Consider the following 20,792-nt stretch of genomic DNA (forward strand, 5'->3'; position numbering starts at 1 on the left):
TGGTGACAATGACATCATTAGTTTCACTTAACACACCGAAGCTGAATGCTCTCGGTCACACATCCTCATCAGGCACGTCGCTCTACAACTAGCCAGCTCGAATCACTTATCAACATATCGATAACTTCAAATATAACTTCGAACTCCTTCATTCCTGAATTCTGTTTCGACTGTCTTTGAGGTCTTCGATCATGAAGGTTTTAAAAACAACAGCCTCGTTAAATTTTGAATATTCGTGAAATCTTACTGCTATACTATAGAAATCAACAACGATCAACTAACAAAATATTATCCGTGTTGCATTGACAAAAAAGGTGAATTATGTAAAATTCTTTCGAGTCAGTATTTTTAAACATGCAATGTTATCATTGTCACTTGGCCGTCCGGTTGTTTCATACGCAAATAACAGAAATAGTCAGCTTAGGCTTCTGTATTCAGAAATTCGGAATAAAGTTACAAGCAAAATTTGAATTTTGTTTGTACTGGTTATAAAAATTTTTGACGGTTTATTTTACTTCACTTTTCTGGAGAGAACACTGATAATAATCGACCTTTAAAAGGACGCGAGGTAGTAAGTTGTTTTTCGGCGCGTGATATATTTGACTTATTTATAATGTCCAGTGTACGTATTCATCCTTCTTGGTCATCTTCTGTACTGTTAACTTATAATGTATTTTCAAAATCCCCAAGACCACGTTTTTTTGTCTCCCTAGTTTTTCATGTCAACTGTGTAAACCACAACTGTCAGACTGATTCACGATTTAAATAACACTGCAGTACTGACATATTCCGGAACTGAAATCGGTTCTTCACAAGCGGAGAATACATCAAGCTAATTTTCTGCTGTGTATGTAAATTATGGAATATAAGGACTACGTGACGAGCCCACTTTTAGTTTTTGATAAGGTTCATGGTACGTAACTAATTTCGTAATTGGATCATCTATTTTTCAAAAAGGTGGCTCTGAAGAACATAACAAAATCGATTTCCTAGTTGAGATACAAAATGTCTTGCGGAATCATTCTTCTAAGGTTTGTTGAATATACATCTGACTTTATTACATCAGGTTCCATTATTTGGGAACGTGTCCTTAGAACAAATTCCTGATGGACATTTGGTGCGCGTTGTTGGAATGGTTCAGGATATGTTCAATGCAGAGTTGTTTATGGACTCATTTCGCCTGTCGGCAAATGACAACACTACCAGGTCTCTTAGGTATCGGGATTTCAGCTCTTTTGAAGTAGGTTTCAAATCTTAGACCACATGTCAAATTGATATTTAAAATAGCTTGTTTTTCACCTAGCATTTTGACCTTTGCAATACACAGCCTGTAGTTATTTCATTTGCAACTGTTTCCTATTGACAACTGGGAATTTTCTTGGAACTATATTTCAAATATGGTATTAAGCTGTATGAAAGCTTAACATAAGCAAAACCGCTCTTATTTGATCCTGTATCATTTACTTGATTGTCATTTTGTCCCGTTTATGATGTAACAGCTCTTTACTAACCTTATACTGTCTCTCTTTGGCCCAATTGACAATTCACTTCGTTGTTTACTGGTTGGGGACTCTTTTTATGTACTTACTATTTTTTCTGTTTTTCGCCTTCCACAGTAAAATGGGACATGTTTTTTCTTGCTTTGCATTGTACTTAGGGTTTTAAAATTTCTATTAGGGTGATGACCAAAGGTACGGACACTACATATTGTAATGGAGTTCCGAAAGCTCCACAAGGTCCTTTATATGTCGTACACTTGGTATTCACTACCGAATTTTCTAGGAATAGTATCTCAAGTGGTCAGTTTCATGTGAAAAAAACGGATAAGACATGTTAAAACCAAAATTAATCATGTATCCAAGATATTGGATATTCGATGCGATCTTAAATAAAGTCAAGTGGTCCGTTGCCCTTATAACGAAGACCGAAGACTGCGTTATCTTCTTTCTATTTGGATACACTTAATATCTAATCGTTCTTTAAACGTCCCTAGTTTTATTTGAAGGTTTCTACAGTGTATCTAAAAGATTGAGAAACGTCTAGTGATTATTCCTCTGCCTGTATATGTGGTTATCAAGTCATGGATTACGGTAACTCTCGTATCCCTTTTATCTGCATTATTGGACGTAGGTGCTCCGTTTTGTTCGTTAATTCATGTCTTCAAGACGATTATTTCTGATTTCATTGTGTTTGAGGCTTAATCTTGTGATGTCATCTGTGAATCAAACAGTCATTGTCACCATATTCGGATCGATACCCCCACTACCTTAGCACAGTTAACACGAATAGCGGCAAATGAGTCAAATAGATATTTGTAATAATGACGATAAAAAAGCTAAGAATTAAGGCGGATAATAGATTGCTCGTATATGATAAGTGTGTCTCTGGACAATACTTTAATAACGCATACTTCATTTAAATCAATTGTAACTTGCAGTCACGTGCTTTTGAACACCACCGAGTATATATCCTAGCATTCATCCTTGATTACAAACTTCTTGATAGTTCAGTAACTCTTTGTTAGAGGTCAAATAATGTGGTTTAAGATTACATGTACCTAAAACACGGTTATTTCTAGAAGGGATGAATTATAATCACGAATATTCATGTTCTTATGTAACATAGGTTAAGAAACAGTGACGTTCTGTAAGTATTCAAGTCTCCGTTATTTTTGCTGAACACAACCGTCCATGCTTTAACGAAATAGTCATTTATTACGTATGTTAGTTTGTATGTGATCAGTGAATTTTCCTTCGGGAAATTTATTTTGGTTAGAGCTTTGCAGTTAAGTGTCTAAATGTGGTAATTTTTACCAAGCAATATGTCTTTTATTGTCCGTCCTGAGTACGGTATAAAGTTAGTTTCGATAAATACTTGCTCAGTAACTTCATTACAATAAGCGTGAGCTAATCAAGATCAAATATATAGATTTGAACTCAGGTCAGTTTTACTATATACTTCAGTACACTGATCATCTAATCATTTTTCTCTATAATACAACTTCAACAGTCTATGCTTGCTTTGGTAGTTAAACATTCATATAATGTTCGTGTTATTTCTTGAAAAAGCAACCTTAACCGTTTTATTTCACAGAACAGTGAGGATGTAAGTCCAATTGATGTCAAGTTTTCTGAACGCCAGTCCTTCTACATAGTACCAGTACCAGGAGAGTCTCCCTGGGTCAAGGAAATATCCTTTTTGTCTTTATATTTATAACGTTTTTTCTAGTTTAGATATATGAATCCCCATTTCAGCTTTTGAGTAAGGAGAATATATCTTATTTTAGTGATTGTTTTATATTTTGTTACTGAAATAATTCACTTTCGTCTGTAATCCCACGAAATTGTATTCAACAATCAGATATAGGCAACTTAAAACCTGCAACAGTACATCAGCACAGCAAGATGAAACCCGAAGTAGTAGTATCGATAATAATAGTATAACTAAAGATTAGACATAGAAAATATGAATCTTACAGAAAGGATGAATTTGCGTCGTAAAGTATATAAAATAATTTAAAAGTTGGGGTCTAAAGAGTGATAAGAAGCAAATGCATCTGAGCCATATCGCTCATTGTCTCCAACAATTTGTAATAATAATCGCACAGATAGCAACTACGCAGTCTATATCTACTAACATAGGTCAGATCAAGAATCACTGACTTCATGAACCAAATGGTGCTACGTTTTGGTTTCATGACCTATTGCTTCCTGTCAACCTATTACTACTCCAACTAACATTGTTTGTTGAGATAGGTGGTTGTTGAGCAAATACAATGCATGTCCCGATCACAGTCAGTAGATACTCAGGTTTTTACTAGTCGATTTAGCAATTTTGCCCAGAACCTTACATTTGAGCTCACTACTGCTCCGTTCAGTGGATCTGAGATACATTGGCAATGATTCGCTTACCATATTTTGTCTTTTATCATTTGCTTAGTGCTTGGTCTCTTTCAATGGAAATGACCAATTATATTGCCTGTTGAAGCAAAATAAACTTCGTAATCTACGCATAATTTATCTTCACCTACTTTAGTTTAGGCAACCGGATAATATCACTAAGCCTCGCACATAATTTATTTATTTAATCACATAAACATTGGTACAAGGAGGCACCAAATACATATGCGCCACACAAACCATTCGATTTGTGTGAGGGCTGGGATACTGTCGGTAGCCCAGACCGAAGCAGGTGGTTTTCTTAGGGAGCCACCCCCCGTGCCTTGAACCTAAAGGTCTGACCCACAAGGCAATGGAGCATCGTAAGGAGATGCAGTCCCATGGAAGCCGGTGACCAACAATTGGTTCATACGCCATTTGTTCCCTCAGGATACGGGGGCCAGCCCATGTGCACCACTGTTTTGGAATCCGGTTAAAGCGCTGGACATTCGTTTTTTGTCCTCTCATTTTCGTAAACAACACCCCCGCCACGAGAAGGCAGTGAGTAGGACTTCCTTGGCAGAGGCTGTATATGCGTGGCCGTGTGAGAGCATTTCGAGAGGGAGGGCGGGCCCACCCCACTCTCGGCCATATCAGGGCATTTGGGGGCCCTCGCACATAAAATGTGGCTTAAATCTGAGTATGGGAATCCGTACTCAATGAGTCGCATCATGTAAGTAAGTAGGACATGAATGTCATTAGGAAAAAGCATAACTAATCTAAATGATAGTTGGTTCCAATTTAAATTCGAATTACTTCCCTCCAGATATTTTTCTGCCATTTTTCTTGACTGTATTATCACGTTAGAGTAAAGGAAAGTGAGTATACTTCGCCAATTACAACATCAGGTCAGAAACGTCATTTAAATGAACCTACAGAAGTAATACATAAGAAGCCAAAATCCACAGGTTGGTTACTATCAATCAGTTCTGTGGTTTTTACTTTTATTCTTTTTTTAAGCGATGGAAACTAATCCGAATCAAGTGAAACCTCGTAAACATTTTCCTTTAATCGAAGAAGAAAATAATGATCAAAAAATTGGGGCTTTATTACGAGTAAGCTTTTATTCAGGATGTTTTCATGTTGAGAATTTATAAGTGCTTCATGTTCTTTTTTATCAGCTGATTCGTCTCAAATTTGTAGTACACTTTTTCTTTAAACAATTGGATTGAGTTTTGTAGCCTCATTACTGATGGTCACAAGTTAAAAAGTTTGATCTACCAATTTTTTTCTAAAAGTATAAACATTAAAAGTCAACCCATTCTTGTTAGCATATTAGGTAAATCGTAGGTTATAATTTGACTGGTTGACTATTCTCTCGTTCGAATTTGAACAAGATGATATCTCGTGTTGTTGGCTTGCGTTGGCAGTTGTCACTCCTCGGTCACCTACACCTCAAAGGGATACTTCCTAAAGTGCCTATAAAGTAAACTGGATTAGTAGTGGTCTTGGTGACCTAAGATTGTTACCGCAGAGATCGAAGGACAATTGCTTGGAGTCGACCGTACATTGAATTTTTGTGAGTAGTTCTTGATCTGTTATCTCTTAACTTTAAAAGTGTTATCGCTGGTTACGGGAACCATTTAAAGAAAATGGGTTGTGTCGTTTCTAGGGTTAGCTTTTTTGTAATCGTCTCAGATTAATGGAAATGCTTGTTGTCTGAGGATAGTACTTTGTTGCTGTCAACAGTACGACTTCGCCCCTAAATAGTAGATGTATCTGGTAACCTACAGCACATAAAAGTGCGCCTAATTTATATTTCATTATATTGGTTATACATTACGAGCCTTCGAATTCTGGCTACACTAAGTTCATGTTTTTCAAAAAAATAATGATAACATCATTGTTATATTTACATTGAAGTGTGACGTAAGAAAACCGTACATTTTTTTACCACTGAAAGTATTTTCTGTATTTACGTCAAAGTATTCATATTAATATCAGAAGTGTTCTGTGGATATTATAGTAATTTCAATGGTTGAGATCATGAGTCAATTGAAGCTAGACCACGATGGAAAACCTGGAATCAATGGATGGCCGTTTGATCACAATGTGATCTCTAAATTGAATAAACTAATACTATGGTGATATGCAAAGATGGATAGTGGCTAACAGTGGAATCCAGGACTGGCGTTTCGTCCTATTATTGGACCCCACAGCAGTGCGCATCTACGACCTCACCTTGCGAGGTTCGATCCCAGGACCCATCTGTCTTGCACGCGAGTGCTTAACCACTGGACCACTGAGACGGTATCCAACGGTGTTAATGTCTAACTTCAACCAGTCCACGAAATTGAGCGACACATCCACCAATATCTTCAGTGAGTCGCTATCTCACAACAGACCCGGTTGAACTCCACTGATCACTGCTTCTCACTATAACTCCAGAAAATACCTCTTGAAGCCAGTTACTAGTGAGCATATGTTGGTTCGTATCAGTGCTGAAGAGCCCCACAATGGGACGAAACGGCCGTTCAGTGCCTCCAGGTTTTCCATGGTGGTCTAGCTTCAATTGAGTCATGATCTCAACTATTCATATTGAGCCGAAAATATCCTGATACAATATAAATGGACGTATTAATCTGAAAACAGTATAAATATGTAGCAAATATGAACTCTTTCAATCCTCACTATTGTAGCATAGTATTGAAAAAAATACCTTCTCTGTAGGATTATTCTTTAGCAAAATCACAACACTGATACTATTTTTAACCAGTATAAAATGACATTAGACAAAAAGTTGAATGGTTCAGTTTAATTTGTCGGTTTGGGCACCCGGGCAGTATCCCAGCCCTCACACAAGTCGAATGATTTATGTGGCGCATATCTATTTGGTGCCTCCTTGTACCAATGTTTATGTGTTTGAATAAAATAAAAGAATAAAAATAAACCATCTGTTATGTTTGAAGAGATTACGAGCTCACCTAATCTGCGAACGGAACGAAGACTCAGCGACACAATGACCAACAAGCTAACTATTCCGATGTGTTCCAGTCTCGCTAAGTAAAGAGAGAAGTCCAGGTTCAGAAGAGGGAAATGTATTCCACAAGCAGACAGAGCACGAAAACACAATAATAAACACAGCTCAAGCGTATATATACAGCATAAAGATGTCCTTGGGAAACGTTACAAATAGTGACAACGAACCAATAACAGTTAAGGTCCTCTTAAGTGGGAAATACTACATGAAGCTGAAGATCGGTGCTTTTTGTGCGAAAACAAGTAATTCAAATTTTTAAAACAGAATTACAAAAATAAGACATTCACCAAATGAGTTCTGGGGATCTAACATCTCCAACACCATCTAGTAATATTTTAACAGCGTAATTATGGTCGAAAGTAATTAAACTTCTGAGATGGTGAAGATTTGTAGCTCAGGTGAATGATTTTGATGTTTCGTTCTTTGAACTAGACGATTTAGTCGTGGAGCTTTAATCGACCAAACAATCCATCTCAGAGAACAAAAGTCCATCATAATAAAACACCCATTTCATTAGCCAACACTTCTCACCTCTCACCATAAAACGCTTGTTATAAAATCTGCATTAACTTTCCTAAAATCTTTTTACTTACCTAAATCATTTGTTTTTGTTTGTGATAATCATCAGGTATATGATACAGTACAAACTCAATTGAAAATCAATGATATTGTTGAAGTGTATGGTATATTGGAACATGCACGCCTTTGTGATGCATTACCAGAAGATTCATGTGAACCAGAAGAGAAATGTAATGAACCTCTACCTCGAATACATGCTCTTATAGTTCATTCATTAACACATAATAATCCTCTTGTTTGTAATAATACTTCAATTATATCAAGTAAGTAGTATATATATTTCATGTTAAATTATTTTCTAATAAATTGATTTTAGTTAGCAAGAATGTTAATGATATTCAATTGATTCGTATAAAATTAATGCAAATCCTTACTACATTATTTAATGGTGATCAAATTGTAGCTGAATATGTACTTTTACATCTTATATCAACCCGGTGAGTTTTTATTTCCTTATATGTATGATTACTAAACTAAATTATTGTTGGGGAAGTTAGATCCTCAGAATTCACTTGAAAAAGGACCTAATTTTGTAATTTTATTTAGAAAATTTGAATTTCTTTGTTTTCGCGCCAAAAGCGCTCTTTTCACCTTCATGTAGTATTTCCCACTTGGGAGAATCTTAAATGCTATTGGCCCGTTGTATCTTTTAGTTTGCTATTTTGTAACGCTTCCCAAGGACGGTTTTGTGCTGTATATATGTACGTTTTGATTTGTGTCCGTTGTTATCGCTTGTGCTTCTGGCTTTTGTGGAATATACTTCCCCGCTCGGACTTCGACTTCTCTCTCTAGTTAGCGAGGCTGGGACGCAATAGAATAGCTAGTTTATTGGTCTTTGGTCACAAGTCTTTGTTCCGTTCGAAGTCTAAGTGAACTCGTAACCGCTTCAAACCTAGCAATTATGTAAATCACTAGTCAGTCTTAATAAATGGATATACTTGTTATTTCTTAGCTTTTAATGTAGGGCTCTTAATATACCACAATATCTTCATAGTATGTAATATTGAAACATAGTTTTAATTGTGAATTTGGATAGCGCTGTGGTAAATCAAAAGACCAGGAGTTACTACTGACCTTTGTCCATCTGATTTACAGCGTTCAGGTTTATATACTCCTAAAACTGAATTAAGTGGACTAGCTTTGAACTTGCAACAAAGTAGTTAAAAGTTGATTGTTTAACCGTAACGCCTTATTAATATTTTTATTTGCTTTGGTATTTAATATTTAGACTTATTAAATTAAACCATTGGTTATGCTGCATAATTCAGTCAGTCATCGACAACGTAGAACTTCGTACGTACTTACATCAGTTCAAGTTGCCATACCACATTAGCACGGAGATGCATTCGTCAATTCAAATCCCATAGTGGTAGAGGTAGTAAGAGTATAGACAGTAATCGGGAAGATTAGGGTTTGAGGATGCTATTCAAGGAGTATGATGCAGTGAAATAAATTCGGAAGGAGAAAAATAGGGGACATGAAGAATTCGGGAGAACACAAATAGTGGATTCATCTGTGCCATTGCAAACGATTTTGATCCATGTCATTCAACGTCTCTAACTATCAGTTGCTATCGTCTCACGGATCCCAACCAGGTAGTTTACACCCACCAACATGACTCAGTCCACTTGTCAGTGACTTCATGGATTTGTGCCATGTTTTGGTTTGGCGGTCCCTAGCTTTCTTCCATCCTACGCCTACGCCATGAAACATCGCACGTTGGGGCACTCGGTGGTTGGGTATACGTAACACGCATCCCAGCCATTTCAACTGATGAGGTTTCACTACTCAGTCAGTCAGTCAGCTACAACGTAGGACCAGGCACATATATGCATCGGTCCAGGTTGCCATACCTCATTAGCACAGCAAGATGAACACTGGATTCATAGGAGTGGTTAGGTCAAAGGTGGTAATATATAGGAGAAAGATTGCATATAAGGATACAGTACAGAAAGAAAGAATTAGTTAGTAGAAAGAAAGATATGAAGTGATTTTAATCTCTTAGTTTAAGGGAAGACAGGGAGTGTATGCACCGACGCCATTGTGATCGATTCTGAGCCATGTCACCAAGTAGGTTTCACTACTTCATCAATTGATTTTCCATCTGTACCTAGTACTCGTTTCCTAACAATTGTATTACTTACTCGGTGGTCCTAGGATATACGAGCAATGCTTCGAAGACACCTATGGTCGAATACTAGTAACCTACGAATATCCTCTACTCTTACCGGCAATGTTTCACTGCATAATTGGTTGTTCAGTTACCAATTTACGTAAGATTATCTACCAACTTTACTAGCATACCCCTTAAATCCTGCGTTTTAAACTTATCGTACATCTTTTTTATGCTGTGACCTCCCTCCTTGTTGTGGAATTATATTTTCTATCCCTACTGTTTTTTCTCAATAATATTACTACTTCTACTGTTCTGGTATTTGTATTCATGTGAAGTGGCAACATGAACTGATGTATATATGTACTATGTTCTACATTGTGTACGACTTACCAAAGTTTAAACCACAAGCTCCACTTACATTAGTTTGGGACTTGTTTGTATTATAAGTTACCATAAACCCATGAAAATTCCTTTCATTTCCGTCTTAGCTTTAGAATTGATAGACAGAATTACAATAGATTTTAGTCTGACATCATGACAGTTCTTTGATAATAAATATTAGTAAGCTCAATGGATGGGGAAAACCAAGGTCCTCAAATTCAAAACGGAGAACGGCAGTCCATTCACTCTTGATGGCGAAACTCTGGAAGATGTAGAGTCCTTCACATACATGGGAAGCATCATCGATTAACAAGGAGGTTCAGATGCAGACATAAAGGCGAGGATTGGCAAAGCAGGGGCCTCATTCCTACAATTGAAGAACTCAAAACAACTTTCAACCAACATCAAAGTGAGGATCTTCAATACGAACGTCAAGGCAGTTCTACTGTACGGAGCTGAAACTTGGAGAACTACAACAACCACCATCAAGAAGGTACAAGTATTTATAAATAGCTGTCTACACAAGATACTCAACATCCATTGACCGGATACTATCAGCAACAGCCTTTTGTGGGAGAGAACAAAACAGATTCCAGCTGAAGAAGAAATTAGGAAAAGACGATGGGAGTTGCTAGGACATAAATTACGGAAATCATCAAACTGCATCACGAGGCAAGCACTAACTTGGAATCCCGAATTGAAGCGAAAAAGAGGAAGGCCAAAGAACACATTATGTCGGTAAATAGAAGCAGATATGAAAAAGATGAATAACAACTGGAAAGAGCTGGAAAGGTTTGTCCAGGACAGGGTTTGATGAAGAATGCTGGTGAGCGACCTATGCTCCTTCACGAGGAGTAACAGGAGTAAGTAAGTAAGCTCAATAGATAGTGAAATTTACAAGATTAATCGATTTTATTTCCATGGTAGCTTTCTATTGTGTTTCTTTCAAAGCTAATATGTTCTCTGACTTAAACTGTTTAATCATTAACGATTCATTGTCTATTTAGACGACATCAAAAAGATTTATTCTTTGATGTATACCTAGACGATAATATCTAGGAAGACAATGTATACTTCTCAACTTGACTATCCATCCAGTTGATAGGATATAACATCTTTCAATCCCTCATCATGAACAACAAATATTCTCCACCATTCTATTGTGTTTATGTTTATATTGTCCTTATTTTTTCCTTCTTTCTTATTACAAAATACTCTTTATTTTTCTTAGCTTAACTATAGATTCACAATATCCTAATCATTTACCAGCTATGAATGTGTATGCCAGTCGTTCAATTGCAACAAAATCATCATCAAATAATATTGATAAGTATTTATTATCTGAACTATACAATCGTTTGCATAATTTCTTACCACAATTAGTTACACATTTAGCTACTGTAAACCTTACAATAAAATCACTTAATGATGGACCATGTTTATTCCCTATTCGTGATATGAATAAAGGTCATTTAAATCCTGGACGTTTACAGTTACCACAAGGGACTGAAGTAAGTTGTTATTTATGTGAATAACCATTTATTGATAACATATTTTTAAAATAATTGAAGTAACCCAACATGTGACTGAATAAAGAATAAAGAGAATTCAGCGAAAATTTCTTTTCTCTATGTTTTTATTAATAGTAATTTGATAAATAGATGATACTATAGAAGAATAAGAAGAGTTTGCATGGAATATCCATCGGTTAGCGAAGAATAAGAGTGAAAATGATTTATAGGTTTTATTTATTTATTTAAACACATGAACACTAATACAAGGAGGCACCAAAAAGATATGAGGTTACGAACCCCATGCCCAACCCTCCTCCTTTATTCGGGCTAGGAATCGGCAGTAGCTCTAGAAGGGCTCCGTACAAAGTCATTATGACCATTACCCAAGATATTTAATCAGATTATAACTGTTAACTATTCATTAGATTACTACCTTTATTTATTTATTTATTTAAACACATAAACACTAATACAAGGAGGCACCACATAAATCATTCGATTTGTGTGAGGGCTGCGACACTGCTCCGCTGGTGCTCAAACCGAAGCAGGTGGTTTTCTAAGGGGGCCACACCCAGAGCCTTCAACCTAAAGGTCTGATCTACAAGGCAGTGGAGCAACGTCAGGAGATACAATCCCATAGTAACCGGTGACCAACAATAAGTTCATACTCCATTTGTTCTTTCAGGATCCTAAAGCCCATGTGCACTATTGGTTTGTAATCAGGGTTTTCCAACTTCCCTAGGTGGATTTTCCGTGTCCACCAACCCGGTTAAAGCGCTGGACATTCGCTTTTCATCCTCTCAATTTCGTAAATAACACTCGCTTCGAGAAGGCAGTGAATAGGACTTGTGTGTCAGTAGTTGTATGCATGTGACCATGTGAGAGCATTTCGAGAGAGAGAGCTGACTCTCCCCACTCTCATCCACACCAGTGCATTCGGGGGTTAATTGTACAGATATAACGAATAAATGAAAGACATAAAATTCATAATGTCACTTGAATATAAATAACTAATAATAACTAACTACTGAATAATAAGTACAATATAATAATAGAAACAAAAATACACTAGAAGGCGTGTTAAAACCATTGGAAGGATGAGAGATTGTGTATGTTGCACTTGCATTCAGTGTTTAGGCTTGAATTGATAAGTAATTTGTCTTTTGAACTTTATTAGTTTTATTTTCCTCAACATTCTCCTCACTTTCTTTAGATACTTATCAATGAATTAGAAATGGATTCCGGTCAATTACAACAAAAAGGCTTATTAAATTTTCAAGCTTTAAGTTCTGTAGCTATTAATCAACGTTTATTATATGATTTTCAATTTTACACACAAGATTGGGATACAAATGTACGAGTACTAATTCTGTCTATTGTACCATCGTTAATTAAAGTAAGTTTACATCATTTCATCAATCGCTCCTAGTTACGAAGTACATAAACGCCCTAAGTATTGTAAACAGTTGAATATCTTGTTTATATGTGATCAACTTTTAAGTGTTTCTATTTGTTTAAAGAGAAATGATATCAGTTGAAGAACCTCAATAGTCTATACATATAAGATCAAACGTAAGACATTGATATCTTCCGGGAAGCACGATACCTGAGTTGAAATTCTGTTCAACGTTCTGATTGACTGAATATGGAACACGTTCTAAACTCTTGACTCAGCTACTATGTTAGACACTGAGAAAAAGCAAACCAAAACTACTTGAGAAGCATTATTTTTAAGGCTTAAATAATGATGTGGATAACTGGTGCATGTATACATTTATGTGTATGCACTAAAGTAGACACAGACATGCAAAAGGTAACTTAGATCAGATACTTAGTTAGCTGCTTTATCAATTTTACCAATAGCATATGATCTGTCTTTCGTTCCCTGGCAATTGGCAGTGATAAATTAAAATTGCCTTTTAAAACTATCTGTTTTTAGATATACTTGAACTCCTTTAATCATGTGTTCTTATTGAAACTTACTGTGAAGAATTCTTCTGAAAGATCCTTAATAATTGACTTATGGTTATTATCTAAATATAATATAGTGTACATCATCTGTGAAGTATAATATTGTACAAGAAATAGTAATTTTACCAAGATAGTCCAATAAAACGTGCGATGTTCAGTGATATAGGAGTAGGTTGGGAGAAAGCTAGGGGCGGCTGGATCAAAACAGGGCATAAATCCATGAAGTCACTGACAAGTGGTCTGAGTCATGTTGGTAGGTGTAGACTACCTGGTTGGGGACCGCGAGATGATAGCAACCGATGGTTAGAGACCCTGAATGACATGGCTCAAGATCGTTTGCAATGGCGCAGGTGCATACACTCTTTGTGTTCTCCCAAATTCTAATCTACTGATTCCTCCTTGTCTCTTTTTTTCTCTCCCCAAATTTATTTCACTGGATTATACTCTTTAAATAACATCTCCAAACCCTAATCTTTCTGGTTACTGCTTATACTCTTACTACCACTACCACTACGGGATTTGAATCGACACCTGCATCTCTGTGGTAATGTGGTGTGGCAACTCGAACTGATGTACGTACGTACGAAGTTCTACGTTGTTACTGACTGAGTCGAATCGAAATATACGAAACAGAATTTGTGTTAGTAGTCTATTGGTTAGAAAAAAGTGTGTTTCAACCATTAAGTCTCTATTTCATGTCTGTGAGGATTTTATAGAAATCGGTGGTAATTCTCATCACAAACTGATGTAAGCTGGTGAATTATTTCGAAATCTCATTCTTATGTTTACAAATAAAGTACAACTTAACTATTTAGTATCCATTTGGGTTACACATTTAGGACATATCGTCTGTAGTAATCTGTCTCTAATTACCATTTCGTGTTGTAGTAAACTAGTTTTAATGGTTACAACATTCCATAATTGAATCATTATGTCTCATGTTCGAGCTCTGCGTAACTTCTATGTAGTCAGGGATGCCACTTAACTTCTCCTAATACTATAGTGTTATATCCCGATGAGAATAATGAATGGTAACTTTTGGGATTCATTTATAGACCAATACTATACGTATATTTTTTATCGTATAATGGTTAGGCAACTAAACTAATCATATTCGTGTTGCTCTTATTATTGGTTTTATTTTAACCTATGGACTATTATTATGCGATTTACCGTTCTTGAGTTATGCCCAGTCTATCAGTTACTATCTCCCTTATTCACAGTCACTTTTGGCTAAATCTTGTACAAATGTTGTCTCCTGTTTTATGGTACGATATGGTCTGTTTGATTTGTATATAAACGAAGTATGTTTGAAATAAATGATTCATATCGCAGAGGTTGAGATTTGATGTTCTGGACTTAACAGGCATGGTTAGACGGGAAACAGGATCAATAAAGACTCTAGACTACTCGTACTTGTTTTACGCGTCGTTGGTCCGGTATCATTACGCCTTATATTAATAGGGTACAAAACCACAAGTTATGACATATAACTGTATTGAATTTACTTTTCTTCATCTTTATTACATTTGGTTTCTTATCTACGTATCTGTATTTTATTTCCATAGTCTAATTTATCATTACCATGGGAACCGGAATCTTTTGACAATATAGAAAATGATGTTCATAGCAATATTTCTGAAACTGAATTAGATGATATGCGTAAATATTTGACAATATTATCACTTAGCAATGAAAATTATTCAATGGATTCTGAATTACAAGAGGTATTTATGTATCTAATATTGATTACCATATATTTATCCTATATAGAAGTTTTAAAATATCCAGTTTATGGAAACTCGCTAGTTTTTCATACATAACTATAATCACGATTCCCTTACTTTTTCTCTCTTTTCCTCGTTTCGCTATAAATTGTTATTAAACATTGCTTGATACACGTTTGTACTAAATCAAATGCCATGATACGGCCAAGGGTGGAGAGAGCCAGCTGTTTCTCTCAAAATGCTCTCACATGCATACAACTACTGACACACAAGTCCTATTCACTGCCTTCTCGAAGCGAGTGTTATTTACGAAATTGAGAGGATGAAAAGCGAATGTCCAGCGCTTTAACCGGGTTGGTGGACACGGAAAATCCACCTAGGGAAGTTGGAAAACCCTGATTACAAACCAATAGTGCACATGGGCTTTAGGATCCTGAAAGAACAAATGGAGTATGAACTTATTGTTGGTCACCGGTTACTATGGGATTGTATCTCCTGACGTTGCTCCACTGCCTTGTAGATCAGACCTTTAGGTTGAAGGCTCTGGGTGTGGCCCCCTTAGAAAACCACCTGCTTCGGTTTGAGCACCAGCGGAGCAGTGTCGCAGCCCTCACACAAATCGAATGATTTATGTGGTGCCTCCTTGTATTAGTGTTTATGTGTTTAAATAAATAAATAAATAAAGGTAGTAATCTAATGAATAGTTAACAGTTATAATCTGATTAAATATCTTGGGTAATGGTCATAATGACTTTGTACGGAGCCCTTCTAGAGCTACTGCCGATTCCTAGCCCGAATAAAGGAGGAGGATTGGGCATATGGGGTTAGCAAACCCATCCCGTAGAAAACTAACTCGCTAAGAAGACGCTAACCAGAAAAAAAATATTCAAACTCTGCCCTGGGAGTCAGAAGGTCTTCATTTAGAAGAGTTATGACGCCCCATGGTGAAAGGCGAGTTCCTTCGAAAGTCACGAGATTGATGCCTCTTCTGTCCACCAGAGCAACCTTTTATTCAGGTACACGGAATGCTCGTACAATTTGGGAGAGTCTTCCAAATTGCTGCTGCAATGGTCATAATATATGTTATTTCTTAATAAGAATGATTTTAAAGAATTGAAGTACATTTACTAAAAATGTCGTAATCATTGTGTAATTCATTATATGTTGATGCACTTACCGTGAGAAAGTAAATATCATTAAGTAGGTTTGACTTGATAATTCTAAATAATTATCAGTATGGGTTTGTGAAATTTGTTGAACTTTTTCGGTACTACAAAGCGATCTAAGTTTGACAACCATTGAAAACCTTTGACCACTGAACGGTCGTGTCGTCCTAATATGGGGCTCCTCAACATTGTGCATGCACGACCGTGTGAATGCGGGTATCGAACTAAGGACTTTCGGTCTTGCGCGCGAACGCCTAACCTTCAAACTACCATGCTGATATCCGACGGTATAAAGGTCTAACTTTAGCCAATCCCCACAATATTACGAGACCATCCTACATTGTCTTCAATTGATCACCGAAGGTTCTTGGTTCGATTCCAGATCGTGAATATACGATTCTGAGGACTGTCATACTAGGACAAAATGACTGTCTAGTGTTTCTAATTTTCTTATCGTTGTCTTACGAAAATCGGTTTTTCATATCAATAAAATTTCAGATAAATTGACCACTCAGCAGATAGTCAAGATTAAAAAAAAATAACAATCTATTTGTAAAAAGGCCAATGAATAGAAAATTGTATTCCTAACGTTTTGAAAGCTGGTGTAAATTAAGTTGCTTCTTCAGAGAATAAACAATCAAATTAAGTGAACACCATCTCAAATAGTACAAAGGAAACAAAACAGAATATTTTTAGTTCTCAATAGAAGTTAAAATATGCTTGATTATGCTAATGTCATGTCATTTCGGCCAGTGATTGTGTAAGAACTACTTGTGTGTGTGTGTTGTTAGTGGAAGTGGGAAATGTGAAATTTCTAATTTGAAAGTGTAGAGTTAAAAAATTTTGTTTGTTTGTTAGTGGTTTGAGATGTGGACAGAATTAAATGTTTGGATACTTGGATGGACGGTTTGTCCCTCCTTTCTATTGAGCACAGTACAGTGTAACAGTATCTAAAAACTTTCAACCACTTGCCTTTCTTTATAATTGTAAAAGTCTTTTATGTAGCTCAGATGTTCTTTGACACGTGTCATGACTGAAATATAGAATGCATCACAATCTGCACTTTGTAATCTGTAGACTCTGTCCTGTTTTGAGGTAATGGAGATAGCAATCAACCCAAGATATTTCATTCATGTTCATCTTACTCAGTGATCTTTGAGGCTCATGTGAATAAATTTAGAACCATAGAAGTTTTTCAGTTAGTGGTGGATGTGTTGAGTTGGTTGAAATGAATGTATCGGCTTAGGGTAGACGGTTAGATTTAGGCTACTTGAATTCCTTTTCACTAAACAGTCTAACCATGATTGTTCACTGTGTTCAGTTTTATTTTCGGAAGTTAATTTAATGTGGGCTAAGAAAGTATTTATCAATTTAGAAAAGTTTCTAAGATGAATCTTTTTAATAATGACAAATGAGTCATGTGAATATTCGAACCAAATACACGCCGTGATGGCACTAACAAAAGTAAGCGATGTAATGTAGATTATTTTGAAGTGACTTCAGTATACTGCTCAATTATTAAGGTAAAGCATATTGTGGAGTGTTTGTGCAATTCACCATAGGTCTTAATAGGATTTCAGGTGTATGGATATTTGGTAATCCACAAAAACGTGATTTTGTTCATCAATTGCACGAGACAGTAGCAAACGATGGTTAGAGACGTTGAATGACATGGCTCAAAATCGTTTGCAATGGCACAGATGCATCCACTCTTTGTGTTCTCCCAAATTCTAATCTTCTGAACTCTTCATGTCCACTATTTTTTCTCTTTCCGAATTTATTTCACTGGATTGTACTTCTTGAATAACATCTTCAAACCCTAATCTTTCCGATTACTGCTTGTACTTTTACTACCTCTACCATTATGGGATTCGAATTGGCAATTGTATATCTGTGTAATGTGGTATGGCAAGTTGAACTGATGTACGTACGTAAGAAGTTCTAGGTTGTTGCTGACTAACTGACTCATCAACCTCATCCTATATGTAAAGAAATATCTCACATTTTGATGAAAAAGAAACTTCTTTTATCTATTGTTTCGGGAGAGAAATTGAGAGCTCTAAATTCATTAAAGTAAAAAAACAGTTGTAATTATAAAAGCCGATAAAAGTAATATAACAGTAATCGTAAAGTAAGTCTTGATTCCAAAAAAGAAATCACCAAATAGTTATAAAGAAAGCTAAATTATAGAAAAGTTAACTTTTAAAACAGATGAAGCGTTTTAATTGAGATCATGAACCAATTAAAAACCTGGAAGCACTGGGTCCCGCGAGCGGGACCATGGATGCGCACCTCTGAGTCCCACAATAGGACGAAACGGTCGTCCAGTAGTCTAACATCAATCGAGTCATAATCTCAATCAAAAACTTAACAAACCCTATAACCCTATACTCACAAAGCGTTTTTATCGGCGTCTCTTTGTGGTTTATTTCATTTGCCTAATCTAATCATTCCACTCTTACCGATTCTAAACAGTGCAACCCATGCTCTTATGCCAGATCAAATACTTGTAACTATATTACGTTATAGACAAGTCATCGAACTATTGCACTACATAATCCTTGGGGGTTACAGTTTCCATTAATATATTTATCAACCATACAATAAAGGCATTTTTACCTTTTGTCTGATGTAATTTCGTTAATTTTTACATATTTACAGCGAATCAATCACGATTTTGTTCAATGGCGCAGGGATAAGTCAACATATATAGAAGCCGATGAATTTGCAGTTATGTTGTGTTTACTCAGGTATGACATATTGAAAAATCATCCCGTTTATCATGATTTGTTTTACTTGTAAACGATGAGTTCGTATTGTTAACATTTAATTTTCTCTATTATGATGTATAGTGCTGTAATCAGTTGAGATGGCTGGGACACGTGTTACGTATGCCCAACGACCGACTGCCTCGATCTGCGATGTTCAGTGGTATAGGAGCAGGTTGGAAGAAAGCTAGGGGCGGTCAGACCAAAATATGGCACAAGTCCATGAAGTCACTGACAAGTGGTCTGAGTCATGTCGGTAGGTGTAAACTACCTGGTTGGGGACCGCGAGATGATAGCAACCAATGGTTAGAGACCCTGAATGACATGGCTCAAGATCGTTTGCAATGGCGCAGGTGCATACACTCTTTGTGTTCTCCCAAATTCTAATCTTCTGATTTCTTCATGTCCCTTTCTTTTTCTCTTTCCAAATTTATTTCACTGGATTATACTATTGAATAACATCTTTCAAACCCTAATTTTTTCTGATTACAGCTTATAATTTTACTACCACTACGGGATTTGGATCGACCACTGCATCTCTGTGCTAATGTGGTGTGGCAACTCGAACTGATGTACGTACGTACGAAGTTCCACGTTGTTACTGACTGACTGACTGAATGCTGTAATCCTACTCATTCCAACAAAGTCCCTATCATCGGAATTGTCAACCTCAAGTTGATGTTTGTCTGGGCTGTCCACTTTTATTTAACTTTGTCTTAGGCATCTCATTACAGATAACATTCTTACTATCTAACTTTTTGCGAGCTGACTTCTTTCAAGATCCACTTATTGACTTAGAATACACAGATAATATAGTTTGATTTGATGACGACTCTGGAAAAAGTTTCCTGATTGTCTTACGCAACAATCCAAGCATGTTTGGCTATCCTCAACAATTGTAATCTAAACTAGACTTGTTTATAATATGATACGTAATGTCCTCCACAGTTGAAATGGCTCTTTTCCTTCAACTATGCTATACTGAAAGCTTACAACCTCCTTACCCTATATGTGTGGTCATAAAAACGTTTTACTAATATATATCAATTCCTAAATTTAATATATGCAAATGATTTTTAAAATTATTTAGATTTCATTGTCTAACTTATGGATTGCAATCTCCCACTCTTGAACATTGGTTACATATTGTTGAATTGGAATCAAAACGAAAGTCAAGAATCGCGTTATCTAAGTTGCAAACCTCATAGTACTTAACGAGAATGCAAAAATGTAAAAAGAAGTTAGATTTAATTATTGTTCGTGTTATTTTTTGATCAATAAAATTCCTCTGTTACTGTTTATTTATTTAAACATATAAACATTGGTACAAGAGAGCACCAAATAGATATGTGCCATATAAATCATCCGATTTGTGTGTAGGCTAAGATACCGCCTAGGTGTTCAGACTGAGGCAAGTGGTTTTCTTAGAAGGCCACGGCGCGATCTTTGACCTAGAAGTCTAATCCACAAGGCAGTAGAGAAACGTAAGGAGATGAAGTATCATGGTAGCCGGTCACCAACGATTGGTTCATACGCCGTTGTTCCTTCCGGATCGTGGAGCCCATGTGTACCGCTGATTTAGAATCAGGGTTTCCCAACTCCTCTATGTAGTACCTTCATATCTACCAACCCGTTCTAAGTGCTGGACGTTC

The 20,792-nt window shown here is 36.3% G+C and overlaps 1 protein-coding gene across 1 annotated transcript; it reads left to right on the forward strand.

Moving 5' to 3' along the window:
• Nucleotides 1-578: 578 nt before the first annotated feature.
• On the forward strand, nucleotides 579-20,434 carry MS3_00010847 (uncharacterized protein). Its single transcript, XM_051219255.1, has 14 exons — nucleotides 579-622; nucleotides 714-913; nucleotides 958-1,031; nucleotides 1,067-1,240; nucleotides 3,094-3,189; nucleotides 4,741-4,846; nucleotides 4,899-4,993; nucleotides 7,547-7,760; nucleotides 7,814-7,934; nucleotides 11,226-11,505; nucleotides 12,722-12,904; nucleotides 15,048-15,206; nucleotides 19,034-19,122; nucleotides 20,231-20,434. Exons 2-14 carry the CDS (start codon nucleotides 859-861, stop codon nucleotides 20,346-20,348), a joined length of 1,764 nt encoding a protein of 587 aa, XP_051068513.1. The 5' UTR covers nucleotides 579-622; nucleotides 714-858; the 3' UTR covers nucleotides 20,349-20,434.
• The last annotated feature ends 358 nt before the right edge of the window (nucleotides 20,435-20,792 follow it).

This window comes from Schistosoma haematobium, chromosome 2 (assembly GCF_000699445.3).
Source record: "Schistosoma haematobium chromosome 2, whole genome shotgun sequence".
NCBI classification, from domain to species: Eukaryota; Metazoa; Platyhelminthes; class Trematoda; order Strigeidida; family Schistosomatidae; genus Schistosoma; species Schistosoma haematobium.